Source organism: Rhinoraja longicauda, chromosome 7 (assembly GCF_053455715.1).
Source record: "Rhinoraja longicauda isolate Sanriku21f chromosome 7, sRhiLon1.1, whole genome shotgun sequence".
Lineage (NCBI taxonomy): Eukaryota > Metazoa > Chordata > Chondrichthyes > Rajiformes > Arhynchobatidae > Rhinoraja > Rhinoraja longicauda.
In genome coordinates this window covers 17,000,185-17,027,482 of record NC_135959.1, presented here as the reverse complement: position 1 = coordinate 17,027,482, position 27,298 = coordinate 17,000,185, and the positions used below count along the sequence as shown (strand labels likewise).

The 27,298-nt window shown below is 42.7% G+C and overlaps 1 protein-coding gene across 2 annotated transcripts in view; it reads right to left on the bottom strand.

Moving 5' to 3' along the window:
- The window catches only part of tubgcp3 (tubulin gamma complex component 3), a 63,062-nt gene that overhangs the window by 10,206 nt on the left and 25,558 nt on the right, over positions 1-27,298 (bottom strand). For both annotated transcript variants that reach the window (XM_078403001.1, XM_078403002.1), the window contains exons 11-20: positions 26,525-26,691; positions 23,251-23,361; positions 22,205-22,313; positions 19,059-19,248; positions 16,244-16,379; positions 15,244-15,312; positions 14,540-14,675; positions 12,221-12,309; positions 10,166-10,297; positions 5,823-5,963 (exon numbers count right to left, since the gene is read on the bottom strand). In XM_078403001.1, coding sequence (XP_078259127.1) covers positions 5,823-5,963; positions 10,166-10,297; positions 12,221-12,309; positions 14,540-14,675; positions 15,244-15,312; positions 16,244-16,379; positions 19,059-19,248; positions 22,205-22,313; positions 23,251-23,361; positions 26,525-26,691 — 1,280 coding nt within the window. The remainder of the gene's footprint in view (positions 1-5,822; positions 5,964-10,165; positions 10,298-12,220; positions 12,310-14,539; positions 14,676-15,243; positions 15,313-16,243; positions 16,380-19,058; positions 19,249-22,204; positions 22,314-23,250; positions 23,362-26,524; positions 26,692-27,298) is intronic.

Here is a 27,298-nt window from a genome sequence, read left to right as displayed (position 1 = left end):
ACAGGAGATATTGCAAAAGACTCTCGGAAGAATGGGAACAGAAGTTCTAGAGGGGAAAAGAAATTAAGGGCAGGGCCAATTGTGACCGATGTGAGAGGGGAGGTGAATACAGAAGTTAAAGTGTTGTACTTAAATGCGTGTAGTATAAAAAATAAAGTGGATGAGCTTGAGGCTCAGTTAGTCATGGGCAAGTATGATGTTGTAGGGATCACTGAGACATGGCTACAAGAGGACCAGGGCTGGGAACTGAATATTCAGGGGTACACAACGTATAGAAAAGACAGACAGGTGGGCAGAGGGGGTGGGGTTGCTCTGATGGTAAGGAATGATATTCATTCCCTTGCAAGGGGTGACATAGAATCAGGAGATGTTGAATCAGTATGGATAGAAATGAGAAATTGTAAGGGTAAAAAGACCCTAATGGGAGTTATCTATAGGCCCCCAAACAGTAGCCTCGACATAGGGTGCAAGTTGAAACAGGAGATAAAATTGGCGTGTCAAAAATGTAATGCTACGGTGGTTATGGGAGATTTCAACATGCAGGTAGACTGGGAAAATCAGGTTGTAAATGGACCCCAGGAAAGAGAGTTTGTAGAGTGCCTTCGGGATGGATTCTTAGAACAGCTTGTACTGGAGCCTACCAGGGAGAAGGCAATTCTGGATTTAGTGTTGTGTAATGATCCTGATCTGATAAGGGGACTAGAGGTAAAAGAGCCATTAGGAGGCAGTGATCACAACATGATAAGTTTTACTCTGCAAATGGAAAGGCAGAAGGGAAAATCGGAAGTGTCAGTATTACAGTATAGCAAAGGGGATTACAGAGGCATGAGGCAGGAGCTGGCCAAAATTGACTGGAAGGAGGCCCTAGCAGGGAAGACGGTAGAACAGCAATGGCAGGTATTCCTGGGAATAATGCAGAGGTTGCAGGATCAATTTATTCCAAAGAGGTGGAAAGACTCTAAGGGGAGTAAGAGACACTTGTGGCTGACAAGGGAAGTTAGGGACAGCATAAAAATTAAGGAGAGGAAGTATAACATAGCAAAGAAGAGTGGGAAGACAGAGGATTGGGACTCTTTTAAAGAGCAACAAAAGTTAACTAAAAAGGCAATACGGGGAGAAAAGATGAGGTACGAGGGTAAACTAGCCAATAATATAAAGGAGGATAGCAAAAGTTTTTTTAGGTACGTGAAGAGGAAAAAAATAGTCAAGGCAAATGTGGGTCCCTTGAAGACAGAAGCAGGGGAATTTATTATGGGGAACAAAGAAATGGCAGACGAGTTAAACCGTTACTTTGGATCTGTCTTCACTGAGGAAGATACACACAATCTCCCAAATGTTCTAGGGGCCGGAGAACCTAGGGTGATGGAGGAACTGAAGGAAATCCACATTAGGCAGGAAATGGTTTTGGGTAGACTGATGGGACTGAAGGCTGATAAATCCCCAGGGCCTGATGGTCTGCATCCCAGGGTACTTAAGGAGGTGGCTCTAGAAATAGTGGAAGCATTGGAGATCATTTTTCAATGTTCTATAGATTCAGGATCAGTTCCTGTGGATTGGAGGATAGCAAATGTTATCCCACTTTTTAAGAAAGGAGGGAGAGAGAAAACGGGTAATTATAGACCAGTTAGTCTGACATCAGTGGTGGGGAAGATGCTGGAGTCAATTATAAAAGACGAAATTGTGGAGCATTTGGATAGCAGTAACAGGATCGTTCCGAGTCAACATGGATTTACGAAGGGGAAATCATGCTTGACAAATCTACTGGAATTTTTTGAGGATGTAACTAGGAAAATTGACTGGGAAGAGTCAGTGGATGTGGTGTACCTCGACTTTCAGAAAGCCTTCGACAAGGTCCCACATAGGAGATTAGTGGGCAAAATTAGGGCACATGGTATTGGGGGTAGGGTACTGACATGGATAGAAAATTGGTTGACAGACAGAAAGCAAAGAGTGGGGATAAATGGGTCCCTTTTGGAATGGCAGGCAGTGACCAGTGGGGTACCGCAAGGTTCGGTGCTGGGACCCCAGCTATTTACGATATACATTAATGACTTAGACGAAGGGATTAAAAGTACCATTAGCAAATTTGCAGATGATACTAAGCTGGGGGGTAGTGTGAATTGTGAGGAAGATGCAATAAGGCTGCAGGGTGACTTGGACAGGTTGTGTGAGTGGGCGGATACATGGCAGATGCAGTTTAATGTAGATAAGTGTGAGGTTATTCACTTTGGAAGTAAGAATAGAAAGGCAGATTATTATCTGAATGGTGTCAAGTTAGGAGGAGGGGGAGTTCAACGAGATCTGGGTGTCCTAGTGCATCAGTCAATGAAACGAAGCATGCAGGTACAGCAGGCAGTGAAGAAAGCCAATGGAATGTTGGCCTTCGTAACAAGAGGAGTTGAGTATAGGAGCAAAGAGGTCCTTCTACAGTTGTACCGGGCCCTGGTGAGACCGCACCTGGAGTACTGTGTGCAGTTTTGGTCTCCAAATTTGAGGAAGGATATTCTTGCTATGGAGGGCGTGAAGCGTAGGTTCACTAGGTTAATTCCCGGAATGGCGGGACTGTCGTATGTTGAAAGGCTGGAGCGATTGGGCTTGTATACACTGGAATTTAGAAGGATGAGGGGGGATCTTATTGAAACATATAAGATAATTAGGGGATTGGACACATTAGAGGCAGGAAACATGTTCCCAATGTTGGGGGAGTCCAGAACAAGGGGCCACAGTTTAAGAATAAGGGGTAGGCCATTTAGAACGGAGATGAGGAAGAACTTTTTCAGTCAGAGAGTGGTGAAGGTGTGGAATTCTCTGCCTCAAAAGGCAGTGGAGGCCAGTTCGTTGGATGCTTTCAAGAGAGAGCTGGATAGAGCTCTTAAGGATAGCGGAGTGAGGGGGTATGGGGAGAAGGCAGGAACGGGGGACTGATTGAGAGTGATCAGCCATGATCGCATTGAATGGCGGTGCTGGCTCGAATGGCTGAATGCCCTACTCCTGCACCTATTGTCTATCGTCTATTGACTTGGTGGGCCGAAGGCACTGTTTGTGTGCTGTATCTCTCAACTAAACTAAAGACACAAAGTACTGTAGTAACACAAAGTTAAGCAGCATCCCTAGAGAACATGGATAGGTGGATTGGGTCACCAATTCAGGCTGGTTGAATAGGGTGGGGGGGGGGAATGAAGGACGATGGGAGAGATAGGAAAGGGGGGGGGAGGAGTAGAGGGGTGAAATAGGTGAGAGTCCAGGGGGAGGGGCAGTTTATGATTGCAAGAGGCCGTATAAAATTGGAGAATTCAATGTTCATACCATTGTTCCAATGTTCAACACACTTTCCCATATCTGCGGTGACAGAACAAGCAATATAATCCTCCAAATATTGCTTTCTGACACACTAAGGGTATGGCAGCTTGCACCAGAAAGAGTTTTTGCAAGAGTTCATTTATTAAAATAATTGAATTTGTAATGAATATAGCCGAAGAGCTATGCATTCAACGAAAAGCTCATTTCATTTCTAGAATTACAACATCCAGTTTGCACACATCAATATACTATAGGTCGTTATGGAATGATATAACCAATGGCAATTTTGGAAGAGTTGGCAGAAAGGGCTGCTCTTGATGAAGCCTTGGAAACAGATACAAGCAACAACATTCCTCAATCTACGACAAATTCCTCGCATCAGATTCTTCAATTGGAATCTTATTCTCATGCTCCAATTTAGGAAAGAAAAAATGATGTATTCCAAAGTAGACTATTGGTACTTAAGACTCATTGCTGAAATTGACCAACTTGAACTTGGAAGGAGATGTGGGGGCAAATACAGCATTTAAAATGGAGGCTACATGTGGAATTGTTAATTCTAACCTTGGTCCACTGAAGTAGGAAGTCATGGGTTAATACACTCCAGAGAGTTTAGTATAAAATCTAAGATAGAACTTTCCAGCATAAAGGAAATGCTGCACTGCCAGAAGAGCATAATTGAGCGAACATCTTGCTGTCAGAACAACAATACTGTGGGGTTATAGCATTCAGTATTGAAGTCCAGAAGCAAGAATCACTGACCTCGACGTTATTTATCATCAGCAGCTGATACAGCAATGACTTTCTTTTTTATCATAAATTCAGAAATTGGAATCCGTACTGATAGTTGCATTGTATACAGTTCTAATCCAAACTTTTTACATAATGGAGTTCATGCAGCAACCATCTTGACAAAATTCAGCTCTAGTCTAAAATGAGGTCTGTCAATAACCATCCCAAAGAGAGACTCCAATCATCTCCTCATTATTTTCAAAAGCAGTGCCATCATCCCCCTTAACAATAAAACAGAAACACAACTGCATCAACCGCATAATACTGCAGCCATAACAGCAGAGACTGGGCATTCCAGTGTGAGCAACTTGACTTCCACATTTCTGAAGTCTAGGGCAGCAATGGTGGGAGAATTTAATTGACCAAATACAGTAAAACTCCGATAACCTGCCATCAGACCATCGGAGATCCCTGTGCAGCAAACTCCAGGTAATGTTTGCTGCACACCCTTCCGACTTGCTCAATCCCTGGTTCCCATGCTCGGTTTCTACTCGTCAATTTCCATGCCAACAACGTGGAAGTACTATCATCAACATCTTCCCGAGGGCTCGTACAGAATAAACATAAAATGCCATCTTTGCCAATTACGTGAAAATTCAGGAAACAAATTTGAAAAAGAATGTTGGGTACACTGATGTGAAAAAAAGGCACATATTATAAGGTAATAAAAATGAACTGCAAATGCTAGTTCATACCAAAGATAGACTAGGCATATGAGTGAAGTACAAAAAAAAGAGAGGAAAAGAGCCAAGCGCTTGCGGGGGTAAAAAAATTGGACTTTCTTTTGAAAATCAACACACAAAATGACCAGTTTCAAGCCTCTTTTAGTACATTTCAAAGTAAAAATGGACATTACTAAATAATGTGAATATGTCACGGTATGCTAATAACATTTTAATTAGTTTAATTAATTTAGTTATATAATCTTGCACTTAAATTTAATATTTACTTATTGCAGTTCCACCACTGATTTTCTGGCACTCTTGGTTCCAGAGCTTTGCTGGTTTACCCAGCCGGCCAAGGAAGTCGGCTATGGAGATAGATGTGCTGGCTCCAGCTGGGCTGGAGTTTCAGAGCCCCGGCCGCAGGTTGCAAATTCAACCCACCGATTGGCCGTGGAAGTTCCACATTTGCCACATTTTCGGGGAGACTTCCAGGGGGGGGGGGGATTTCAAGTGGGATCTCGTAATTTTGTCCGGATTTCAATGATTAGCGGCTATTTCTCGCGGAACCCCTAGCAACTCTAACCCTAGTGTTTATTTTCTTTTTCTATCCTTTTTTTTTTTGATCCGACTTCTCCGTTGGTAACGCGATTTTGGCAATGTGAAAAACGTGGAAATCGTGCAGAAAGCACGGAAAATGGATTCTAAAAATGTGGAAATTTGCGGAAAAGCAGAAAATTCACATGCCTGATATACACAAAATGCTGGAGTAACTCAGTGGGTCAGGCAGCATCTCTGGAGAAAATGGATAGGTGATGTTTTGCATTGAGACCCTTCTTTAGACTCGAGTCGGAAGAAGAGTCTTGACCCAAAACGTCACCTATCCATTTTCTCCAGAGATGCGGCCTGACCCTCTGAGTTACTTCAGCATTTTGTGTTTATCTTTCTTACATAAATGGTGCTGGTTTCAGATCCAGTCTAGACGTTTCTGTCAATGTTAACGATTTACATCCTGTTGTTGCTAAATTCTGACATGATGCAAAGTCTTCAGCAACATATCTTTCATACCTCTGCCTGTCTTTCCTTCTTCTGCTCTGCGTATTGCAGCCGATGATGCAACTCCTCAAGGGCCGAGTGATACATGGACTCTTGTGCACTCTGGAACTCCAGGATTCGATCAAACAATGCTCGAAGCTGAGTTAAGAGCTCCTTAAATAAAAACAAACAACCATCAGAAGCAACTTCTATTTATTTCCATTGACAGGTAGGTAATTTTGTTGCTAGGGAGATTAAAACCTGGAAACGTCAGCTTAGGGTCTTTCACAAGCAACTTTTACAGAGAGGCTGGTACACGGATGGAATGAAATGCCAGGGTAAGTGGTTGAGGCAGGTACAACTACAAAATTTAAAAGACGCTTGGACAGCTACATGGGCAGGAATGGTGTTGGGAGATATAGGTCAAATGCAGACAAATGAGAGTAGCTAGATGGGCGTCGTAGGTTGCATGAACGGGTTGGGAGGAAGGACCTGTTTCCGTGTTGCATGACTCTATGACGCCATATGTCAATAGTGTGAAGAAGTATTTTCCATTAGCCCAGTTAAATGGGGCTCAGGCCATCACACAAACCAACCTCCCTTCTATCGATTCTATTTATACCTCACGCTGCCTCGGCAAGACCAGCAGCATAATCAATGACAAGTCGCACCCTGGCTACTCCCTCTTCTCCCCTCTCGCATCAGGCAAAAGGTATAGAAGTGTGACACCCACCACCAGATTCAGAGACAGTTTCTTTCCGGCTGTTATCAGGCAACTGAATCATCCGACCATGAATCATCCGACCACAACCGGAGAGCAGTGCTGAACTACTAACTATCTTTTTGATGTTCCTCGGACTATCCATGACCAGACTTTGCTGGCTTTACCTTGACGTTATTCCCTTATCATGTATCTATACACTGTAAATGGATTGATTGTAATCATGTATTATTTTTCTGCTGATTGGTTAGCAAGCAACAAAAAGCTTTTCACTGTATCTCGGCACACGTGATGTTTTCAAATCCAAAGTGCCAAATGTCAACTTGCTCCCGGTGGTGATGGGAGGCTTATGCACTCACCTATGCTCCGATGTTGAGAAAGGCTGGGCAGACACGTCATTGGGGTTATCAAGTGGGCACCTACTTTCATCGATGTTTTGCTGACTGGGCCCACGATGTCTCCAGTAGGCTCAGCGGTGCGTTCTGGCATCTCAGAACCACCCCGCTCTGCATCTGCCTAGCCGGCTTATTTGGGAGACCAGATGGGGTCTTTCCTCTTCAGGCAGAGCCACTGGCTACTCCGCTCTGCCACCCCTGATGTTTCCTTGATGGCCTGGCGTAGGGCTTGTCCGCTGATCCCCAGGTCCTTCATCAGTCTTACAGTTGATGTTGCCACGAATCCCCGACATCCAACTTCTACCCGGCAGATCTTTGCTCTCCAGCCCCGCTGTTCTGCCTCGGCTGCAAGTTCTGTAAATCGCAGTTTCTTTCTTTCGAAGGCTTCCTGCACAGCATCTTCCGAAGGGACTGTGAGCTCCACAAAATACACCATGCGCTTAGAGTTGGACCAGAGGACAAGATCAGGCCTCAAGTTGGTGATGGCCATCTCTGATGGAACCATAAGCTATTGGTCCACGTCCACCAGCATCTGCCAATCCCGGGCTGCCTCCAGCTGTCCAAACGTGGTCCTTGGTGGAAATTTCCGTTGCCTTTGTTCCCCCTCCGGATCAAAGGCAATTGGCATAACTGGGTTGGTTGTTCCCCTGCGTTCCAGAGTCACTGCCAGGCATTTGAACACTTGATTATGTCTCCTGGTGTATCGTCCTTGGGAGAGGCTCACTTTACACCCAGTGAGGATGTGCTTAAGTGTGGCTGGTGTTGGACACAGGGGGCATGATGGATCTTCGACCAGCCATTGGTTGAGATTTTCTGGGCTAGGAAGGACATCATCGGTTGCCCGAATGAGGAAACTTATCCTGCTCGCCTCCATCTCCCACATGTCCTTCCAGCTGATCTTCTGGTTTTCCACATTCTCCCATCTCATCCACTGGCCCTATTTAGCTTGCGACACAGCCTTGGCACACTTACTCGACTCCACTTGTCGGTGAACTTCGGCCGCGACCAACTTCCGGCACTCCAGTGAGGATGCCTTGTTCCAGCAAGGTCGCTTTCCGCCAAGCCCCAAGCCACTTCTTCCGTGTTGGACTTGCCCTACCATGTCGCCGTGGTGGAGAGCAGGTTTTGCCTGCTGTGTCGCATTCTTAGCCGTCCACTTCTTTCCTGTTGCCAGGGTTGGGGCAGCAGCTCGGATGACAATGTCCCTTGATTCTGCCAGGGTCATCTCTAGTCTGACTTTAGTGCACAAACGCCTCTGTGAGGCTAGAGAGGCAGCTGGAGCAGCCCCTGACCATACAGGCCTACGCTGCTCAGGCATCGAGAAACACCTAACCACTTTCTCACAAAAGTGCTGATTGTTCTTTCCATCTTCTCGACTCTTGTGAGAGTGGCCACATAAGGCGAGGTAGTAACTCAAACTGCACGCACCAGATTTTCAGCTTTCCAGGCAGCATGGATCGGTCGATGTTCACCAGGCCTTTGATGATTTCTTGCCCAAGCTTGTTTGCCTGATCAGTGTCCTTCAGTTTAGTCATACCATCTTCCCAGACTTTTGATTGGCTTCTCTGACACAGCTGGGATAGGTTCTTGATCAATGAAGAACCTTTGATCTGTCAGTTTGCCTTTGATTATAGAAATGCTTCTTGATTTGGATGGCTTGAATTTCATTCTGGCCCCAGTGATGTTCTCTTGAAGCTTCCCTAAAAGGCGCTTGGTGCAAGGTGCTGTTGTTATGATTGTCACGTCATCCATGATGGGTGGTAGACGGACTCCAGACTTCAGCCGCTTGCCACCCACTACCCACTTGGAGGCTCTTATGATGATTTCCATTGCCATGGTAAAAATCAATGGGGAGATGGTACACTATGCCAATCTCCATGCAGTGCCATGTGGTGGTAAAGTCTGGTGTGGTGAAACAGAGCTGCAGATCTTGAAAATAAGCCTTGACAAGGCTTGCAATAGTCTCTGGTATCCTGAAGAAGTCAAAGGATGCCCAGAGGAAACTGTGAGGGACAGTAAACTAAACTGACTATTTTCTCTCTCCAGCACTGCATACTGCACTCGCCGTCTACAGAATGCTCCACGGCACCTCACCAAGACTTTTTCAGCACATTCCAATCTCGTCAACAACTGCAAACCCTACTATAAACTTTACTATGAACCCACTGACTCCCAGTTATCCAGACTACACTTCCTCCCACCCTGCCTTTCGCAGACTCCACCTCCCTCATCTCAATTTCTCTGTCTTTGTTGCATCGGCACCTAAAACGAGGCTTTCCATTCTAGGATATCCAAGATAACCTCTTTCTTTAGTAAACATGGTTGCCTCCCCGCCCCTTCCTGCTGTCATAGATGAATAACTCATCCACGTCTCCTCTGTGTCCCGTAGTTCTGCTCTCGCTCCCCATCCCCATCTACAGTTCCTTGTCACTATCAAACTCTATATGTAGTGGACAAAGGCCACAAGAACACCATCTCTTGCAATATTTCCTAAAAGTTACATTCTATTCTGCCAATAAGATGTTGTCTTATCATCATTGCAATGGGTCTAAATCTTGGAACTAGCTTCCCAACATTAATGAATTAAGTTCCTCATCAGACATAGAAAATAGGTGCAGGAGGAGGCCATTCGGCCCTTCGAGCCAGCACCACCATTCATTGCGATGGCTGATCATCCACAATGAATAACCCGTGCCTGCCTTCTCCCCATATCCCTTGATTCCACAAGCCCCTAGAGCTCTATCTAACTCTCTCTTAAATCCATCTAGTGATATGGCCTCCACTGCCCTCTGTGGCAGAGAATTCCACAAATTCACAACTCTCTGGGTGAAAAAGTTCCTTCTCACCTGAGTTTTAAATGGCCTCCCCTTTATTCTAAGACTGTGACCCCTGGTTCTGGACTTGCCCAACATTGGGAACATTTTTCCTGCATCTTGCTTATCCAGTCCTTTTATAATTTTATATGTTTCTATAAGATCCCCTCTCATCCTTCTAAACTCCAGTGAATACAAGCCTACTTCTAAACTCCAGTGAATACAGACCATATGCAGTGGTTCATGGCAATAACTCCTTACAGCTTTTCAAGGGTAATATGAGGTGAGCAGTTAGTCTTGCCAGTGATCTGTGCATCCTATAAATACATTTGAAAAATAAGGATAGGATTGGACACTTCTCAAAAAAAATGACATGTTTTCCTCTTTGTTAATCCCGAGCAGTAATAAAAAGTTAGAATCAAAGCATATTAAGCAGACATCACTTACTTCAGATTTACTGTCCAACAGACATTGGGAGAGTATTGTGTCAAGGAAAGCTTCATGAGCAGCAGTGATGTGATCAAGATCCTGTGCTTGCTGCATCTTATTCCACAGCTCATCCCAGGAACATTCTAACACCTGCAGGATACATTTAGCCTTAGGTGCAATAAAATACTCAACTCCCTGGTCAATTCGTCCCTTCCTACCCAAACCACCCCCTCCCCTGCAACCGCAGCAGATGCAACACATGTCCCTATGCCTTCCCCCTCGACTCCGTCCAAGGACCCCGACAGTCTTTTCAGATGAGGCTGAGGTTCACTTGCACTTTCTCCAACCTCATTTCTCCAACCGTGTAGCGGTGCTGCGCAGCAGCTGCGGGCGGCTCACCTATTTGTTTTTTTAATCTTAATTGTAAGTAGATGTGATGTAGTCTTTATTTGTGGTTGTGTACTATGTGTGGGGTGGGGGGGAGTGGAGCTATAAAAATTGTCTCTTCCGAACGGAGACGCGACCTTTTTCCTGGGCCGTGTCCCTGTTCACGCTGTGGCCTACCATCGGCCAAACACCTGGAGCTGCTAGCCTCCAGCTGGGACCACCTGGGGCTCTGGTTCGCAGAGCCCGCGGACTGTACTCACCACCTGCGGAGCTGGCTGTCATCGGAGGCTATGGTGGTGCTGCGAGTGCGGCTGCGACTCGCCTTTGGAGGCTTCGGCCGCGGGCTCTGTGGACGTTTGAAGCTCGCAGGACCCTGGGTGGGGGCCGACTTCGGGAGCTCCGGCATTGGTAGCGTCTTCGTCCGCCCCGAATCGCGGGGCTTGGGTCGGCCCGCGGCCTGGAATAGGTCACGGGAATTTCCACCGCCCGACGGGGGCTTCAATTTCGGGAGCCCCGACGTGGCAGATTCGACTGCCTGAACACGGGAGAAGACGGCACGGAAGAGAAAGACATTCTGGCCTTCCATCACAGTGAGGAGGTGACTGGAGGAGACTCACTGTGATGGATGTTTTTTGTTTTATGTTGGTTTTGTGATTGTGTGTTTTATTGCTTTCTTTTTTATTGCCTCTCATTGTTGACCGTGGGTAACGTAATTTCGTCCAAAAACATGTTTTTGGATGACAATAAAGGCTATTCTATTCTATTCTCATCTACTGTATCCGCTGTTCCAGGTGTGGACTGCTGTATATCGGCGAGATCAAGCACAGGCTTGGCGATCGTTTCGCTCAACACCTCAGCTCAGTCTGTCTAAACCTACCAAATCACCCGGTTGCTCAACACTTTAACAACCCCTTAAGCCATGTTGATTGTCCCATGTCAGTCCTTGCCTTTCCAAATGCACACCTCTCAGAATCCCCTACAATAACTTTCCCAGCTTCCTGGTTTGACATTCTCAGTCTCATATAGGCTTTTATAAACAGGCACAATATTAGCCATCCTCTGGTCTTTTGAACCCTTGGTTCTTGATGCTATGTGCATCTCTGCCAGGGATCCTGTAATTTAATGATAAATTAAGATGAGAAATATTCATTTAACTCCACTTTTCTCCCACATCCTAATGATGTGCAAGTTGATACTTCTATTATAGGTGGGCTGTAGGAGAATAAGTATGGAATTGATGAGCATGCGAGAGAGAATAAGTTATGGGGAAATAAGTTGGAGAATAGGTTTGATGTAATTGCTCTGTGAGTCAGCTTAGACGGTTTGTCAGTGACCCTTATTTTTGCTGGAATTATTGGTGGAAAGTGAATTTATCCTCTTGGCATCTAGTTTGCCACGAACCATCTACAATCTAAGGTTCTAGCAGTTCAACTACATTGTTCATTACTGTCTGCAAGAACTGTATGGTTATGACCCAAGTTTACGAATTAATACACATTTATTTTGTTAACAGTCAAAAGCCCATGTCTTAACACACACAACTTTGACTTAAATTTAAACCAACAATTTTGACCTGTAAAATTGCTAGATGTAATTAGCAAGAATTATAGAGAATACAAATAATATATTTTGAATATAAATTGACAAAATAACAATTCTACAAGTATTGCTGCTCACTGGACCTACCTCAAAAGTGATGTAGTACTGCATTTGATGTACAAAGTGCACCATTTCTGATGCCAGAATGTGACACTGGTGAAGCACTCCTGATAACTCTGAGGAAGATGCAAAAAGGGAGAAGCTTTAGAGCAGTGCCAGAATGAAGAACTTTAGTCTGTCCGTCCGTCCGTCCATCCATCCATCCATTTAATACATCAATACAGGAGAGACTTCGGGTCCAATACAGGAGAGGGGGAGGGGGGGAATAGGGGTTGGGAGGGGGGAATGGGGGTGGAGGCAGGGCTGGGGAGGGACAAGTGGGGGTGGGGTAGGGGGGATGGAGTGGGTCAGTGGGGGGTTAAGGGGGATTGAGTGGGGGGGTTGAAGGTCCTACACCAATACAGGAGAGGCTTTGAGTCCAGGGCTCACTCAGTGACGACACCCTCTCCCCTTCCGTGTTCCTCCCTCTACGAGGAATGGGCCCAACTTGTTCTATTAACTCATAAAATCACATAGCATGAATTCTGGCCATTTGACCCATCGCAACCACCCCTCTCACTAGATGGCCTCTGAATGTTCTGAAACTCTACAAGTAACTAATGAATTACAATAACAACATTTCTCAATCACATCAATGAGTATAAATAGGTAGAAATACCACAACAACGATGGTTAACATTCAAGTAAAATTAATTTGTCAATTAGCTCGAAAGCCCCATCCATGATAAACATGCCGATGCACATTTGAACCTGGGTGTTGCCGTGAAAGGAGATGGAGACACAGAAGTTCTGACTGTACTTATCCAAACAATGAGCAAGAATACAGAAGATATTGGTAAAGAACACCATGCCTTCGGTCATGCTGAGAGTTTCAGTGCAGGCTACGGACAGTTATTGCAACTGCTTTTAAAATCTCAGCAATATCCACCCAAACTAATGAATATTGCTTTGATGATTGGTGACACAGAAAGAAGTCTAGCTGATGGATGTCGAAGAAAAAATATTTTCTATATGAAGATCACCCGAAACAGCATGTGAATCGGGGTATAGGGGGTCCTCAGGTTACGCAAGGATCCACTCCTGAGAACAGTCCATTACTCAGTCCCTTACTATACTCCCGATACACTTATTAGGTCACGGTGGCGCAACAGTAGAGTTGCTGCCTTACAGCGAATGCAACGTCAGAGACCCGAGTTCGATCCCGACTAGGGGTGCTGTCTGTTTGGAGTTTGTACGTTCTCCCCGTGACCTGCGTGGGTTTTCTCCGAGATCTTCGGTTTCCTCCCATACTCCAAAGACGTACAGGTTTGTAGGTTAATTGGCTTGGTGAATGAAAAAAATTGTCCCTAGTGCGTGTAGGATAGTGTTAATGTGTGGGGATCGCTGGGCCAAAGGGACTGTTTCCGCGCTGTCTATAATAAAGAAAATTAATGTGCAGCCAAATTCGGCTCCAACTCCATCTATAAGTTTGCAGATGATACTAAGTGGTGGGACGGATCATGAACAATGATGAGACGGAGTACAGAATGGGGAACAAAGTAACAACCTCCCTCAATGATAGCATGACAAAGGTGCTAGTTATTGACCTCAGGACGTGTGGTGGAGAACGTGTCCTATTCAGCGTCAATAGTGCAGAAGTCGAAATGGTTAGGAGTTTATGTCCCTTAGCGTTATTAATACCAATGATCTGTTGTGGACCAACCACATGGAAAAATGCATAACTCTACTTCCTGAGGAGACTAAAATTTGGCATGTCTCTAATGACTCTTACAAACTTTTATAGATGGTACATAGAAAGCATATAGCTTAGTTTGGGAACATCTTTCCCAAGACCTCAAGAAATTACAGAGAATTGTGGATGTATCCCAGTCCATCAAACAGACCAGACAGACAGACTCCCCACAATTGACTCCATTTCCAATTCTCACGGCCTTGGAAAACAGCCAACATAATCAAAGACTTGTTTCACCCCAGTCATTACTCCTTCTCCCCGTTCCTACCAGACAAAAGACACAGAAGCTTGAAAGCGCATAAAATTACTCAGAAACAGGTTCTTGCCCTGTTATCAGACTTCTGAACTGTCCTACCATATGCTAGGGTCCTGCCTGATCCACCTCTACACCACTGCAGACATTACTCTGTCTATGAAACTGATGCGCTACCGTGCACTTTGGGAGTTCAAATGAAACACAATGAAAAAGGAAACCGGAGGAACGTTGGTGTCTTATGGTAGTAGCTGGGTATCGAGAATGCGATGTGCGAGGCTGATAGTAGGGGATGGTGTGGAACTACATCCAAGGGAGTTAATAGGCAAATGGAGAAGAAAAGTTGGGGTTAATTGCCTACCTGGTATGTTTTTAAGCAATTTGGCATTGCACATTTGTCCTTTCCAGATATCGGTGAGAACATACTCCATTCGTTTGGCTCTCCAGAGAAAGTTGAATACCCTTAAATAATTATTCATACATTCGCGAGTGAACACCTAAAACACAATGGCATCAATTAAACCATTAATCAGTGTTAAAGCCTGGTAGTTCCAGATGTACTGATCCATGTTTTTGTCCTCAGAGACATAATGATAAATCACAACATAGAGTAAGGGATGTAGGATTTCATTTTGCAACTTGCGAATACTTTTCAACTCACAGGGAGCTCATAATATGCAATTTCAACCTTTGTTATTTGGATCTTTAGCAAATACCTTACAAATACATCTTTAGCAAATACCTTACAAATACACCTTACCAATATACCTTACAAATAAATACAAGGAACTTAGTATTTATTTGACTTTCCTGATATATTGCTGAAAAGTCATAATAAGTTCCAGCTACAGATTTAAAACAGCTATTTTTAAATAATTGCAGAAAACTAGAGCCGTGTTATTATTGTTTTAAAACCATGACATTTTAACTGGCATAATTTAATAACTTAATTTAACTTGAGGCTGACACTTGCAAAAAAGATAAACAAAGCTTCAATACAGGTTGTTCAAGGCCTGTTTAGATACATTTCAAGGGTTTCCATGACTATCTTATAACTGTACTTACTGTTGCAATGGGGCCATCAACATGATAATCCAAACTAAAGACATCCCAGCCTGTGTCTCCAGCTGATATCTAGAAAAGATGGAAATAAGAAATTAACTTTAAAAAGGGCTTTGCTATCAGGAATAGGTATCCAAGTCAAAAGAAGCTACTGTATTTTCAGCAAGGTTGGAATTTCATTGTTGTAGTTCTTATTCTGGCTTATCAGTAATATCAATGGTGTAATATCAATTCAAATGTGGTTTAGGACAGATTATGGAGTGTCAAAGATTTAGAAGAACACAGGTTTAATGGAGGAAGAAACGCATCTCGTCAACACAGTAAACAAACAGATGTGAAAGAGACAAAATACAGTATGAAACAGAAAGAGTTTGGTATGTTGGGCTATTTTGGGGGTGGTAAAGGTGAATGATCCGATGATCTCCATCTTTGTGACTAAGAATTTCCCGAGCTCCTCACTGATGGAGGCAATGGTAGTGCAGCACGGTATGGGATTTAAGACAATTTACACAAGAGAAAATAAGATGAAAGTTAAGTGCTTACAAGTTTTTTCCATGGGAGGTCCAAGGATGAGAAGGTAGTAGCTTAATGGGGACTAGGGCATCAATAATGGATGAGATCGTTTGGACTGAATAGGTCTGTAATTACAGAAAAACTGTAGCAAACAGAGGGTCAAAGATTAATTAGCTGAAACGTGGAAAGTGACAATGTAAGTGAATTAGGAGAGACTTTTCTACACGGAGGGAGACAAAGAGGTAGGGAGGATGAAAGGGGAGCATAAACCGTGGAAGTGATCAAAAATGACACTATCAATGTTTGAGGTGACCCGAGTAGTCATGAGGTATCCATAAGCGAGGTTGGGGTTACTGGGAAAGAATATTAAGGGAGGACCATGATGATGATGATGACTGAGAAGTGGGATGTTAAAACCTGCAAGAATGAGAAGTCACTCATCGCCTGGCCTGTACACAAAACCATCATGTAAATCTGTATTATTTATTACCTCCAAGAGTCTAACATCCAGACGTTTGAGGATCTCAGGATTATCGAACTGTGCATTAGTGGCTCTGACTGCAGTTTCAAGGATACCAGTCAGATTATGTTGATACAACGTTGAGGCTGATCTTGCCAATTCGGGCCTGTTACATAACAATTATAAATAATCAATGTTAAAGCTATGATGCTAACATTTTAATTCATGCACTTATTCTTGTGCTTCATCAAGTAAGGAAAAGCAAGTGCTCAATAACAGCATACATATTACATTGTATGCCCAAGATTAGATCCCATGTAAAATGGAATCAAGGGATAAGGGGAAAAAGCAGGAACTGGGTAATAATTCTGGATGATCAGCCATGATCGAAGGGCCGAATGGCCTATTCCTGCACCTACTTTCTATGTTTCTAAAAGTATCACATATAACCATAAACATGACTCATGTCAACTCACACCATCATAATATGCATGACTTAAATCAAAACAGACATTACCCTACTCACAACTCAAATCAGATTGATGTACATATGACTCGGATTAGATAATGTCATCTCAGGCAGGTCCAGCTATACATTAGATGCATTTAAGCAGGGAACTATAACAGATTCTATTCCAGTGCCGAATATTTTTCCACTCTCCTGGGCCTAATGGTCTGCATCCCAGGGTACTTAAGGAGATGGCTCTAGAAATTGTGGATGCATTGGTGATCATTTTCCAATGTTCTATAGATTCAGGATCAGTTCCTGTGGATTGGAGAGTAGCTAATGTTATCCAACTTTTTAAGAAAGGATGGAGAGAGCAAATGGGAAATTATAGACCAGTTAGTCTGACATCAGTGGTGGGGAAGATGCTGGAGTCAATTATAAAAGACAAAATTGCGGAGCATTTGGATAGCAATAACAGGATCGTTCGGAGTCAGCATGGATTTACGAAGGGGAAATCATGCTTGACTAATCTTCTGGAATTTTTTGAGGATGAAACTAGGAAAATTGACAGGTGAGAGCCGGTGGATGTGGTGTACCTCGACTTTCAGAAAGCCTTCGACAAGGTCCCACATAGGAGATTAGTGGGCAAAATTAGAGCACATGGTATTGGGGGTAGAGTATTGACATGGATAGAAAATTGGTTGGCAGACAGAAAGCAAAGAGTGGGGATAAATGAGTCCCTTTCAGAATGGCAGGCAGTGACTAATGGGGTACCGCAAGGCTCGGTGCTGGGACCGCAGCTATTTACAATATACATTAATGACTTGGATGAAGGGATTAAAAGTACCATTAGCAAATTTGCAGATGATACAAAGCTGGGTGGTAGTGTGAACTGTGAGGAAGATGCTATGTGGTTGCACGGTGACTTGGACAGGTTGTGTGAATGGGCGGATGCATGGCAGATGCAGTTTAATGTGGATAAGTGAGAGCTTATCCACTTTGGTGGTAAGAATAAGAAGGCAGATTATTATCTGAATGGTATCAAGTTAGGAAAAGGGGACGTACAACGAGATCTGGGTGTCCTAGTGCATCAGTCACTGAAAGGAAGCATGCAGGTACAGCAGGCAGTGAAGAAAGCCAATAGAATGTTGGCCTTCATAACAAGAGGAGTTGAGTATAGGAGCAAAGAGGTCCTTCTGCAGTTGTACAGGGCCCTAGTGAGGACGCACCTGGAGTACTGTGTGCAGTTTGTGGTCTCCAAATTTGAGGAAGGATATTCTTGCTATTGAGGGCGTGCAGCGTAGGTTTACTAAGTTAATTCCAGGGATGGCGGGACTGTCATATGTTGAAAGACTGGAGCGACTAGGCTTGTACACACTGGAATTTAGAAGGATGAGAGGGGATCTTATCGAAACATATAAGATTATTAAGGGGTTGGACACGTTAGAGGCAGGAAACATGTTCCCAATGTTGGGGGTGTACAGAACCAGGGGCCACAGTTTAAGAATAAGGGGTAGGCCATTTAGAACGGAGATGAGGAAAAACATTTTCAGTGAGAGTTGCAAATCTGTGGAATTCTTTGCCTCAGAAGGCAGTGGAGACCAATTCTCTGAATGCATTCAAGAGAGCTAGATAGAGCTCTTAAGGATAGCGGAGTCAGGGGGTATGGGGAGAAGGCAGGAACGGGGTACTGATTGAGAATGATCAGCCATGATCACATTGAATGGTGGTGCTGGCTCGAAGGGCCGAATGGCCTTCTCCTGCACCTATTGTCTCCTGGTTTCAGGCTAAAGTAATTTGATTGTAATTTTGAGGTCTGTTTTGCATTAAGCAGACTTGTGAACTCCAGGTCACCTTTCTTGTGAAATAACCTTTTATGTGGTATTATGTCAAACACTTTCCAGGTTGTTGGAGAGGGGTTGATTCATGGATCCATCAAAGGATGTTTCTGCAATTGGGTGTAGCAGGGATTCCACCTTGCATTCAGTAGTGGCTCCCTTCTCGTTTTGGCATGTTCAAGCAATACATTGGCCTTGACCTTGACAAACCTCTCCCACCCAACCAACACTACACCCACCTACCACTGAAACCAAAACATCTCCCCTTCCAATACCAACAGAAGTCTGAGATACACACTTCCCACCAAAGTTTTCTCTACTTCCTGTACACTCAGCAGAAGCTCCCTTTTTCTCTAGTGAATACAGCGGCAGATATTTTCCAAACCCATCCACACTGTGGATTTATCAATAGCTTGCCTGTCACCTGCTTAGCGGATTTATTAAGTGCTGATAGAATGACTACAATTAGCAAATTAACAGACAACCTTGATATGTTGGCACCTAGTGCCTTGCCACATTTCCATTCGCAATTCTCTTAAGACTTTCAAGTGGTACTAACTTCAGCAAGTCCATGAGATGACGAACAAAGTCCCCTTGACCCAAGAGCAAGTAACGCCGCACAGCCTTAATGTGTTCCAGTAAATTATAATTCTGGTTGAGAACATCAAGCAAGTATTTGCTGGTCTCATGATACGCAGCATCGATTTTTTCTTGAAATGCACCTTCCAAATCAGTGAATAGTTCAGCAGCTAGAATAGAATTAAATATAAAATTGTGTTTCTTATATTTTGTCTTAATCTACTCAAATGTTATAGTTCATTAACGATGCAAATATTCCTAACATAACAATCTTCAATCAGCCTGCAAGCCAAATTAAGATTGGGTTGAAGGCTCTCCAACGAATTAACTCATACAGTAAATGGATAATCCAGTTTTATAACGTAATCACCTGATATAACTTGAAATCGTTGACAATAGACAATAGGTGCAGGAGTAGGCCATTCGGCCCTTCGAGCCAGCACCACCATTCAATGTGATCATGGCTGATCATTCTCAATCAGTACCCCGTTCCTGCCTTCTCCCCATACCCCCTGACTCTGCTATCCTTAAGAGCTCTATCTAGCTCTCTCTTGAATGCATTCAGAGAATTGGCCTCCACTGCCTTCCGAGGCAGCGAATTCCAGACTTACAACTCTCTGACTGAAAAAGTTTTTCCTCATCTCCATTCTAAATGGCCTACCCCTTATTCTTAAACTGTGGCCCCTGGTTCTGGACTCCCCCAACATTGGGAACATGTTTCCTGCCTCTAACGTGTCCAACCCCTTAATAATCTTATATGTTTCGATAAGATCCCCTCTCATCCTTCTAAATTCCAGTGTATACAAGCCTGACCGCTCCAGTCTTTCAATATATGACAGTCCCGCCATTCCGGGAATTAACCTAGTAAACCTACGCTGCACGCCCTCAATAGCAAGAATATTCTTCCTCAAATTTGGAGGCCAAAACTGCACACAGTACTCCAGGTGCGGTCTCACTAGGGCCCTGTACAACTGCAGAAGGACCTCTTTGCTCCTATACTCAACTCCTCTTGTTATGAAGGCCAACATTCCATTGGCTTTCTTCACTGCCTGCTGTACCTGCATGCTTCCTTTCAGTGACTGATGCACTAGGACACCCAGATCTCGTTGTACGTCCCCTTTTCCTAACTTGATACCATTCAGATAATAATCTGCCTTCTTATTCTTACCACCAAAGTGGATAAGCTCTCACTTATCCACATTAAACTGCATCTGCCATGCATCCGCCCACTCACACAACCTGTCCAAGTCACCCTGCAACCTCATAACATCTTCCTCACAGCTCACACTACCACCCAGCTTTGTGTCGTCTGCAAATTTGCTAATGGTACTTTTAATACCTTCATCCAAGTCATTAATGTATATTGTAAATAGCTGCGGTCCCAGCACCGAGCCTTGCGATACCCTACTAGTCACTGCCTGCCATTCTGAAAGGGACCCATTTATCCCCACTCTTTGCTTTCTATCTGTCAATTTTCTATACATGTCAGTACCCTACCCCTAATACCATGTGCTCTAATTTTGCCCACTAATCTCCTATGTGGTACCCTGTCGAAGGCTTTCTGAAAGTCGAGGTACACCACATCCACTGGCTCTCCCCAGTCAATTTTCCTAGTTACATCCTCAAAAAATTCCAGAAGATTAGTCAAGCATGATTTCCCCTTCGTAAATCCATGCTGACTCCGAACGATCCTGTTACTGCTATCCAAATGCTCCGCAATTTTGTCTTTTATAATTGACTCCAGTATCTTCCCCACCACTGATGTCAGACTAACTGGTCTATAATTTCCCATTTTCTCTCTCCCTCCTTTCTTAAAAAGTGGGATAACATTAGCTACCCTCCAATCCACAGGAACTGATCCTGAATCTATAGAACATTGGAAAATGATCACCAATGCGTCCACAATTTCTAGAACCACCTCCTTAAGTACCGTGGGATGCAGACCATCAGGCCCTGGGGAATTTATCAGGCTTCAGTCCCATCAGTCTACCCAACACCATTTCCTGCCTAATGTGAATCTCCTTCAGTTCCCCTAGGATCTCTGGCCACTAGAAAATCTGGGAGATTGTTTGTATCTTCCTTAGAGAAGACAGATCCAAAGTACCGGTTCAACTCGTCTGCCATTTTCCTGTTCCCCATAATAAATTCCCCTGCTTCTGACTTCAAGGGACCCACATTTGCCTTGACTATTTTTTTCCTCTTCACATACCTAAAAAAGCTTTTATTATCCTCCTTTATATTATGGGCTAGCTTACCCTCGTACCTCATCTTTTCTCCCCGTATTACCTTTTTAATTATCTTCTGTTGCTCGTTAAAAGATTCCCAATCCTCTGGCTTCCCACTCTTCTTTGCTATGATATACTTCTTCTCTTTTATTTTTATGCTGTCCTTGACTGCCCTTGTCAACCACGGGTGCCTCTTACTCCTCTTAGAATCTTTCCTCCTCTTTGGGATAAATTGATCCTGCAACTTCTGCATTGTTCCCAGGAATACCAGCCATTGCTGTTCCACCGTCTTCCCTGCTAGGGCCTCCTTCCAGTCAAATCTGGCCAGCTCCTGCCTCATGCCCCTGTAATCCCCTTTGCTATACTGTAATACTGACACTTCCGATTTTCCCTTCTCCCTCTCAATTTGTAGAGTAAAACTTATCATATTGTGATCACTGCATCCTAATGGCTCTTTTACCTCGAGTCCCCTTATCAGATCAGGTTCATTACACAACACTAAATTGCCTTCTCCCTGGTAGGCTCCAGTTGAATAACTTCATCTCATTTTTTAAATGGTCAGTGACCAGATTATTTATAGCAGCTTGCACATCAGTTAACATGTTAGAATGTTCTAAATTGAGACTAAAAAGATTAAATCAGAAAATCTTCCAACTCCGAGACTAAATCAGAAAATCTTCCACTACAAAACATTGACTGCACGCAATTTTATTTCTCCACATAAATCCCTTGCTAATACCATTCTCCCATTCCATCCCTAATCTAATTAATTGTATTGTGAGGCCTAATAAAATGAACGATTAAAAAATATTTTTTTAAGTTCACTGTAATATAGCCGAAGAAATGGCAAAAATAGTCGAACAATTCCAGATTTAGGGGACAAGTGACAAATTCACAGTACCATCTTTTGGTGAAACAGACGATTTTGTCACAGCCATCATCTTTACAGTTGGAGTTTGATCAGGACATACTTGATGCAAGAAATTTATGGATTTCCCAATCAAAAGCACCTGAGACAGAAAATAGTTAAGTTCTTAAATAAAAAAATACAAAGTCATCAACTGCTTTCAAAAACACCGCAGAATTGATGATAGAAACACAGTACTAGTTAGTACGTTAGTTACTTATAACTGGAAATGCCAGGTCCACGTATAATCTGCACTCACGCAGAAGACAATACCACTGACAATACAATATTCTCGGTACCAACAGACTGGGTGTACTGGAGCAAGGCATTAACAGACCCAAAGCTAAAAAGTGTTCCAAGTTGAATTGAATCTTTTGTTCAGGTCATTTGTGGAATGTGGGAGTCTTTTACAACCCAGCATGTCCCTACGATCACAAAAAATATGGATGGCAAAGTTCAAGAACCATGAATGCAAAGAGATGTTGTAAATTTAACCAAAAGGAAAAAGCACAAATTTAAAAAGCTGGGAGCAGTGGGTAGGCTTGTCTGCATGGACTTTAGCAAGGCCTTTGGCAGGGTACCATATGATAGGCAGTCCCAGAAGACTAGATCACATAGGATCCAGGGCGGGCTAACTAAATGGACACACAATTGGCTGAAGATAAGGTGGTCGTAGAGAGTTAGATAAATAAAATAATTGGCACACATGAAATATCTTGCTTTTTGTTAACATGGTATAGTTGAATTCTTTACATCTATTTGAACAGATAATTTAGGATAGAAATAAATATTGTCTACTGTGGAAGGGCAATAGCATTTGAATGAGCATGTAGAGATAAATGAGCATGTGGGCTCCCCTGGAGAAGTTAGGGTTGTCCCCTATTTAACAACATAAGGCAAAGCCATTCTGGCTCTTAGAACAATCCCATCAAATTAATTCTCCCAGTTATTTCCCTATAACCTATTCACCCTCACACCCCATCAAAGCATAGTGATTTTCTTATCACTTTCACAATTTAGAACAGCTCCCAAGTAATCACCTTTCTGGCCTTATCCATTGTGATGAAGGACGGGATCATTGACTTTCGCAGAGTGTACTTGTCGTGCCATAATCTGTCAGCCTTCACTGTTGGATCAGAAGCTACAAAAAACTTCAAACAAAAGAAAGAAAATGCCTGCCAAATTAGCAATGAAAGTATTTCCACATACATGTAGAGCAATGTAACTTTTATTCCCGATACTTAAGCTCAGCATGTCTATGTTTTGTATTCTATTAACCTTTTAAAATTTCACAGGTCAGCCATTTACCAAGATTAAAATCTAAGCATTTCTTTTAACTTCATCTTAATCAAGATGGTTGGCAATGTTTTCCATCAACAAAAGGAGCTTTTGAAGCCTCTAAATTGCTTACAGTCTGTTAGAGAAAGCATATCAAATGTGATGGAAGCAGCACAAACTTATGGCTATCAAGTTTGGAATTTCTATCTTTACTTCTTTACCTTGCCTCAGATCTCTGTTGCTTTCTCTGTCTCTGCACTTGTTTAATGGGCACCCCTCATTCTATTCTCCATAAACTTGAGATCATTCAAAACTTTGCACATGGTGGCCTAATGCACATTTACCCCGGTCCAATTCCGGCTTCATGACCTTTTCTAAATCTATTCTCTATATCAGGGCTAAGAGCATAATTCTATAGAGCTCTGGAAGAATACATACATAATTCATCAAAAGTGGCAGAATAAGCCAAGAAAAATAGCTGAAAAGGCACGTGGCTCTGGCTTCATAAACAGTTGCATAGAATACAAAAGCAAGAAAGTTATGATGGATATTTATAAAACACAGGTTTGGTTGGCCTCAACTGATATACCATGTCCATTTCTAGATGTCACACTTTGGGAAATATATGAAGACATTGGAAGCGTGGAAAAGAAATGTACCAGAATGATGCCGGGTCCAAGGAACTGTAGCTATGTGTGTTCACTGGAGAAGCAAGGGTTGTTCCCCAATTTAACATCATAGGCCAAAGCCATTCTGAACATTGTGACATACTGGCTCTCAGACCAATCCCATCGAATCTATACTCCCAGTTATTTCCCCATAACTGATTCACTCTCATTCTCCATCAATGTAAAGTGATTTTCTTATTACCTACAGGAGATTACAAGATAATTTACAATAGCTATTTAACTTGCATGTCTTTGGGATGTGGAAGGCAACTGGAGCAACCCGAATGTGAGAACTCTACACAAACAGCATCAAAGGTTCGGATTTAAACTAAGCTGCTGGAACCATGAGGCAGGAACAATATCTGCTCTGCAAATAGAAATGGAGACTGCAAGAGAATCTGATTGAGTCATTGAAAATCATGAAGAATTTCAGCAAGGTTCTTTGAGAAGAAACATTCCCATTAGCTGGAGCGGGAAGGTCAAGAATTATAAATCATCGGAAGTGACATGAAAAATGTTAACTTGATTTGACACAGCAAATGGCTACGGTCCAGAATGAACCACCTGGGGGGATCACAGAGACAGCAGATTCAAATGAGCCTTTAAAATGAGCGAGACAAGTCTCTGAAAAGAAAAAAAGATGCAGGGCCAGATGAGGGGTAGAATCTGGGACCAGATGGATTGTTCTTAAATAAATCTGATAAAAACTCCACAGACTCTCTTCCTGCGATGATTATTCTGATTTTCCCTGTGATTTTTGGCATTCCCCATGTTCAGATCCCCACGTTGGCATTCCCCATGTTCTACAACTTTCTCCCCAAAACCTTCGACACTGTTTCCAACATTGACTTTTCAAAACCAACTCAATATCAACATTTGTAACCATTTCATCTTATGGTCTGACACCTACTACTGATCGATAACACCCTCATGAAGAAACTGGTAATGATTTGCTATAAAATATGATACAAAAACGGTAAAAAATAGAATTTGCTCTTACTTTTTATTTATCATCATTATAATTGTGAGCTGGAAAATGTCTATACATTATGCATAAAGTACAATGATTCCCTTTCAACTTTGCTCTTCCACATCAAATGACATTTGAATGAAACAAATCACTTTGAATCATTCAATTTTACATTAGTGACTTTGAGAAAGCATAGGAACTGAACTCAATTAAATCAAAAATAATACAATGGTTTGGTGGCATGAACCCGAAGATGAGAGAAACCCATGAAACAATTTCCAAGGTAATTAAGAGCAATATTATAGTGTCTTTAGTCACAGCCACAGAGAATAGAGGTGGAATCCAGTCCACTGGATATCCTCACCTCAATTTATGTAATTAAAAAGGAACTGCCATACCATAGACAGAAAATACTGGAATAACAGAATTTAGAATCTTTCTAATCAGCCACAGAAAGAGCTCTAGATGCTGAGTCATCCACACGTCTATCCAAGCAGAGATAGATTTTTTGGGCTCCAGGGAAATGAATGATTATGAAGAAATCAGGCTGAAAATGAACCCGAGGGATATAATCAGAACAGTCATGATTTTATTGAATAATGACATATGTACTGTAGGAGCTATTTACGCTTAATTTAGTTACTGTCGTATTATGGCTATGTTTAATATTTCTAGTTTCTGTCTTTTTTGCATGCTTGTGGGTGTGATTTGATACGTAATGGGAAGTGTCCACATCAGAGGAGGCTAGCGTAGCGACAGAGATTGTGGTTCAGTTTAGTCTCGGAGGATGGAAAGTATACAGTTTTTTACGACACTCGCACCAGCCACACTCACAAGGACTACACGGTAACGACTACACGATTTTTACTGTATTGTTTGAAGAAGAAACAGTTGATAAGAACGAAAAGTTATGAATTATTCTTTGATTTGTGCTACTTTAATAAAGACCAATTAATCAAGAAACAGCGTTTGGAAGATTCGTTTTTGTTATCTCAGAGTGCGGTGTGTGCGTACGCTATACCTCCAATCCATCCCCGAGCAGTAATGGCTATCGAAGTTGGACTTTGAGAAGGTATAGAAACTGCCATTACATGTACAAAAGAATATGTGGCCTACTTCTGCTCGTTATGTTCTGATAGGTGTGTGCTTTACTTTAATTTCATTCTAAAATTGGCCTTGCAACAGATAATGTTGGAGAAACACAGCAGGTCACAAAAAAAAAGATTTACACTTCAGGTTGATGACCATACTGAAGTGGAACAAACACGTTTTGACTTGATGGCCTTCTGGGAAATATGAGCAGGGTCTAATTGCTAATATAGTATGACTTTTATAGGCCATAAACCAAATCCTTCTATTCAGATTAACACCTGGAAAGAAACAAAAATAATTTTTTACCTCATGGTACGTGTCCTCAAGCTCGCCGTCATAAATCCAGCGGTACAGGAAATTAAGTATAGGATGTGAAACCAAACTTAAAATATGCTGCACCAATGATCTCATGTATGGGTCTCCAGTTTTAGTATAAGAATGGACAGCAGATGCCAATTCTCCACCTTTCCTCCCTGAACAAATCACAATGAAAATTGTTAAAGCACTTATGTTTTCACATTCTTTCTAAACCATTTCCAAAAAAGTAAATATTTATTCTAAATCCCTTCAAGCAATATTAAGGTTGCAAAAATGTTTTGAGGATGTACATTAATTCTGATCATATTATTTCACATCAGAACTCAGACTTGAAAGGTTGCACTCCATTTCACCAGTTCCAAAATCTAACATGTGGTAAAGGACTGCAAGACAGATAAACAAACTGACCATAGCACATGATGCAGGGAGCCATTCATATTTGGGGGGTGGGGGTGAAGGTGGTGGGTAGGAGTACGAAACAATGCAGTAGCAAAAGGGGGCAAAGTACAGCCAACAGCATAATTCCCAAAGGGAATGATCCAGTTGTCATGGTCCATGAAGGTACCAAAGCCAGAGGTTGAAGTAGGAAAATGATTTTGAGGAGTATGAACAGTTTGGGTTTAAATTAGAATCTAGAACCGTAGGGTTACTACTCTAAGCATATGCAAATTGATGTAGAGCATAAGATCAGAGAATTGAACTTGTGGCTCAATGATGTGTATGGAAGAAATGGATGACGATCTAGGTGACACCAGGACTGGG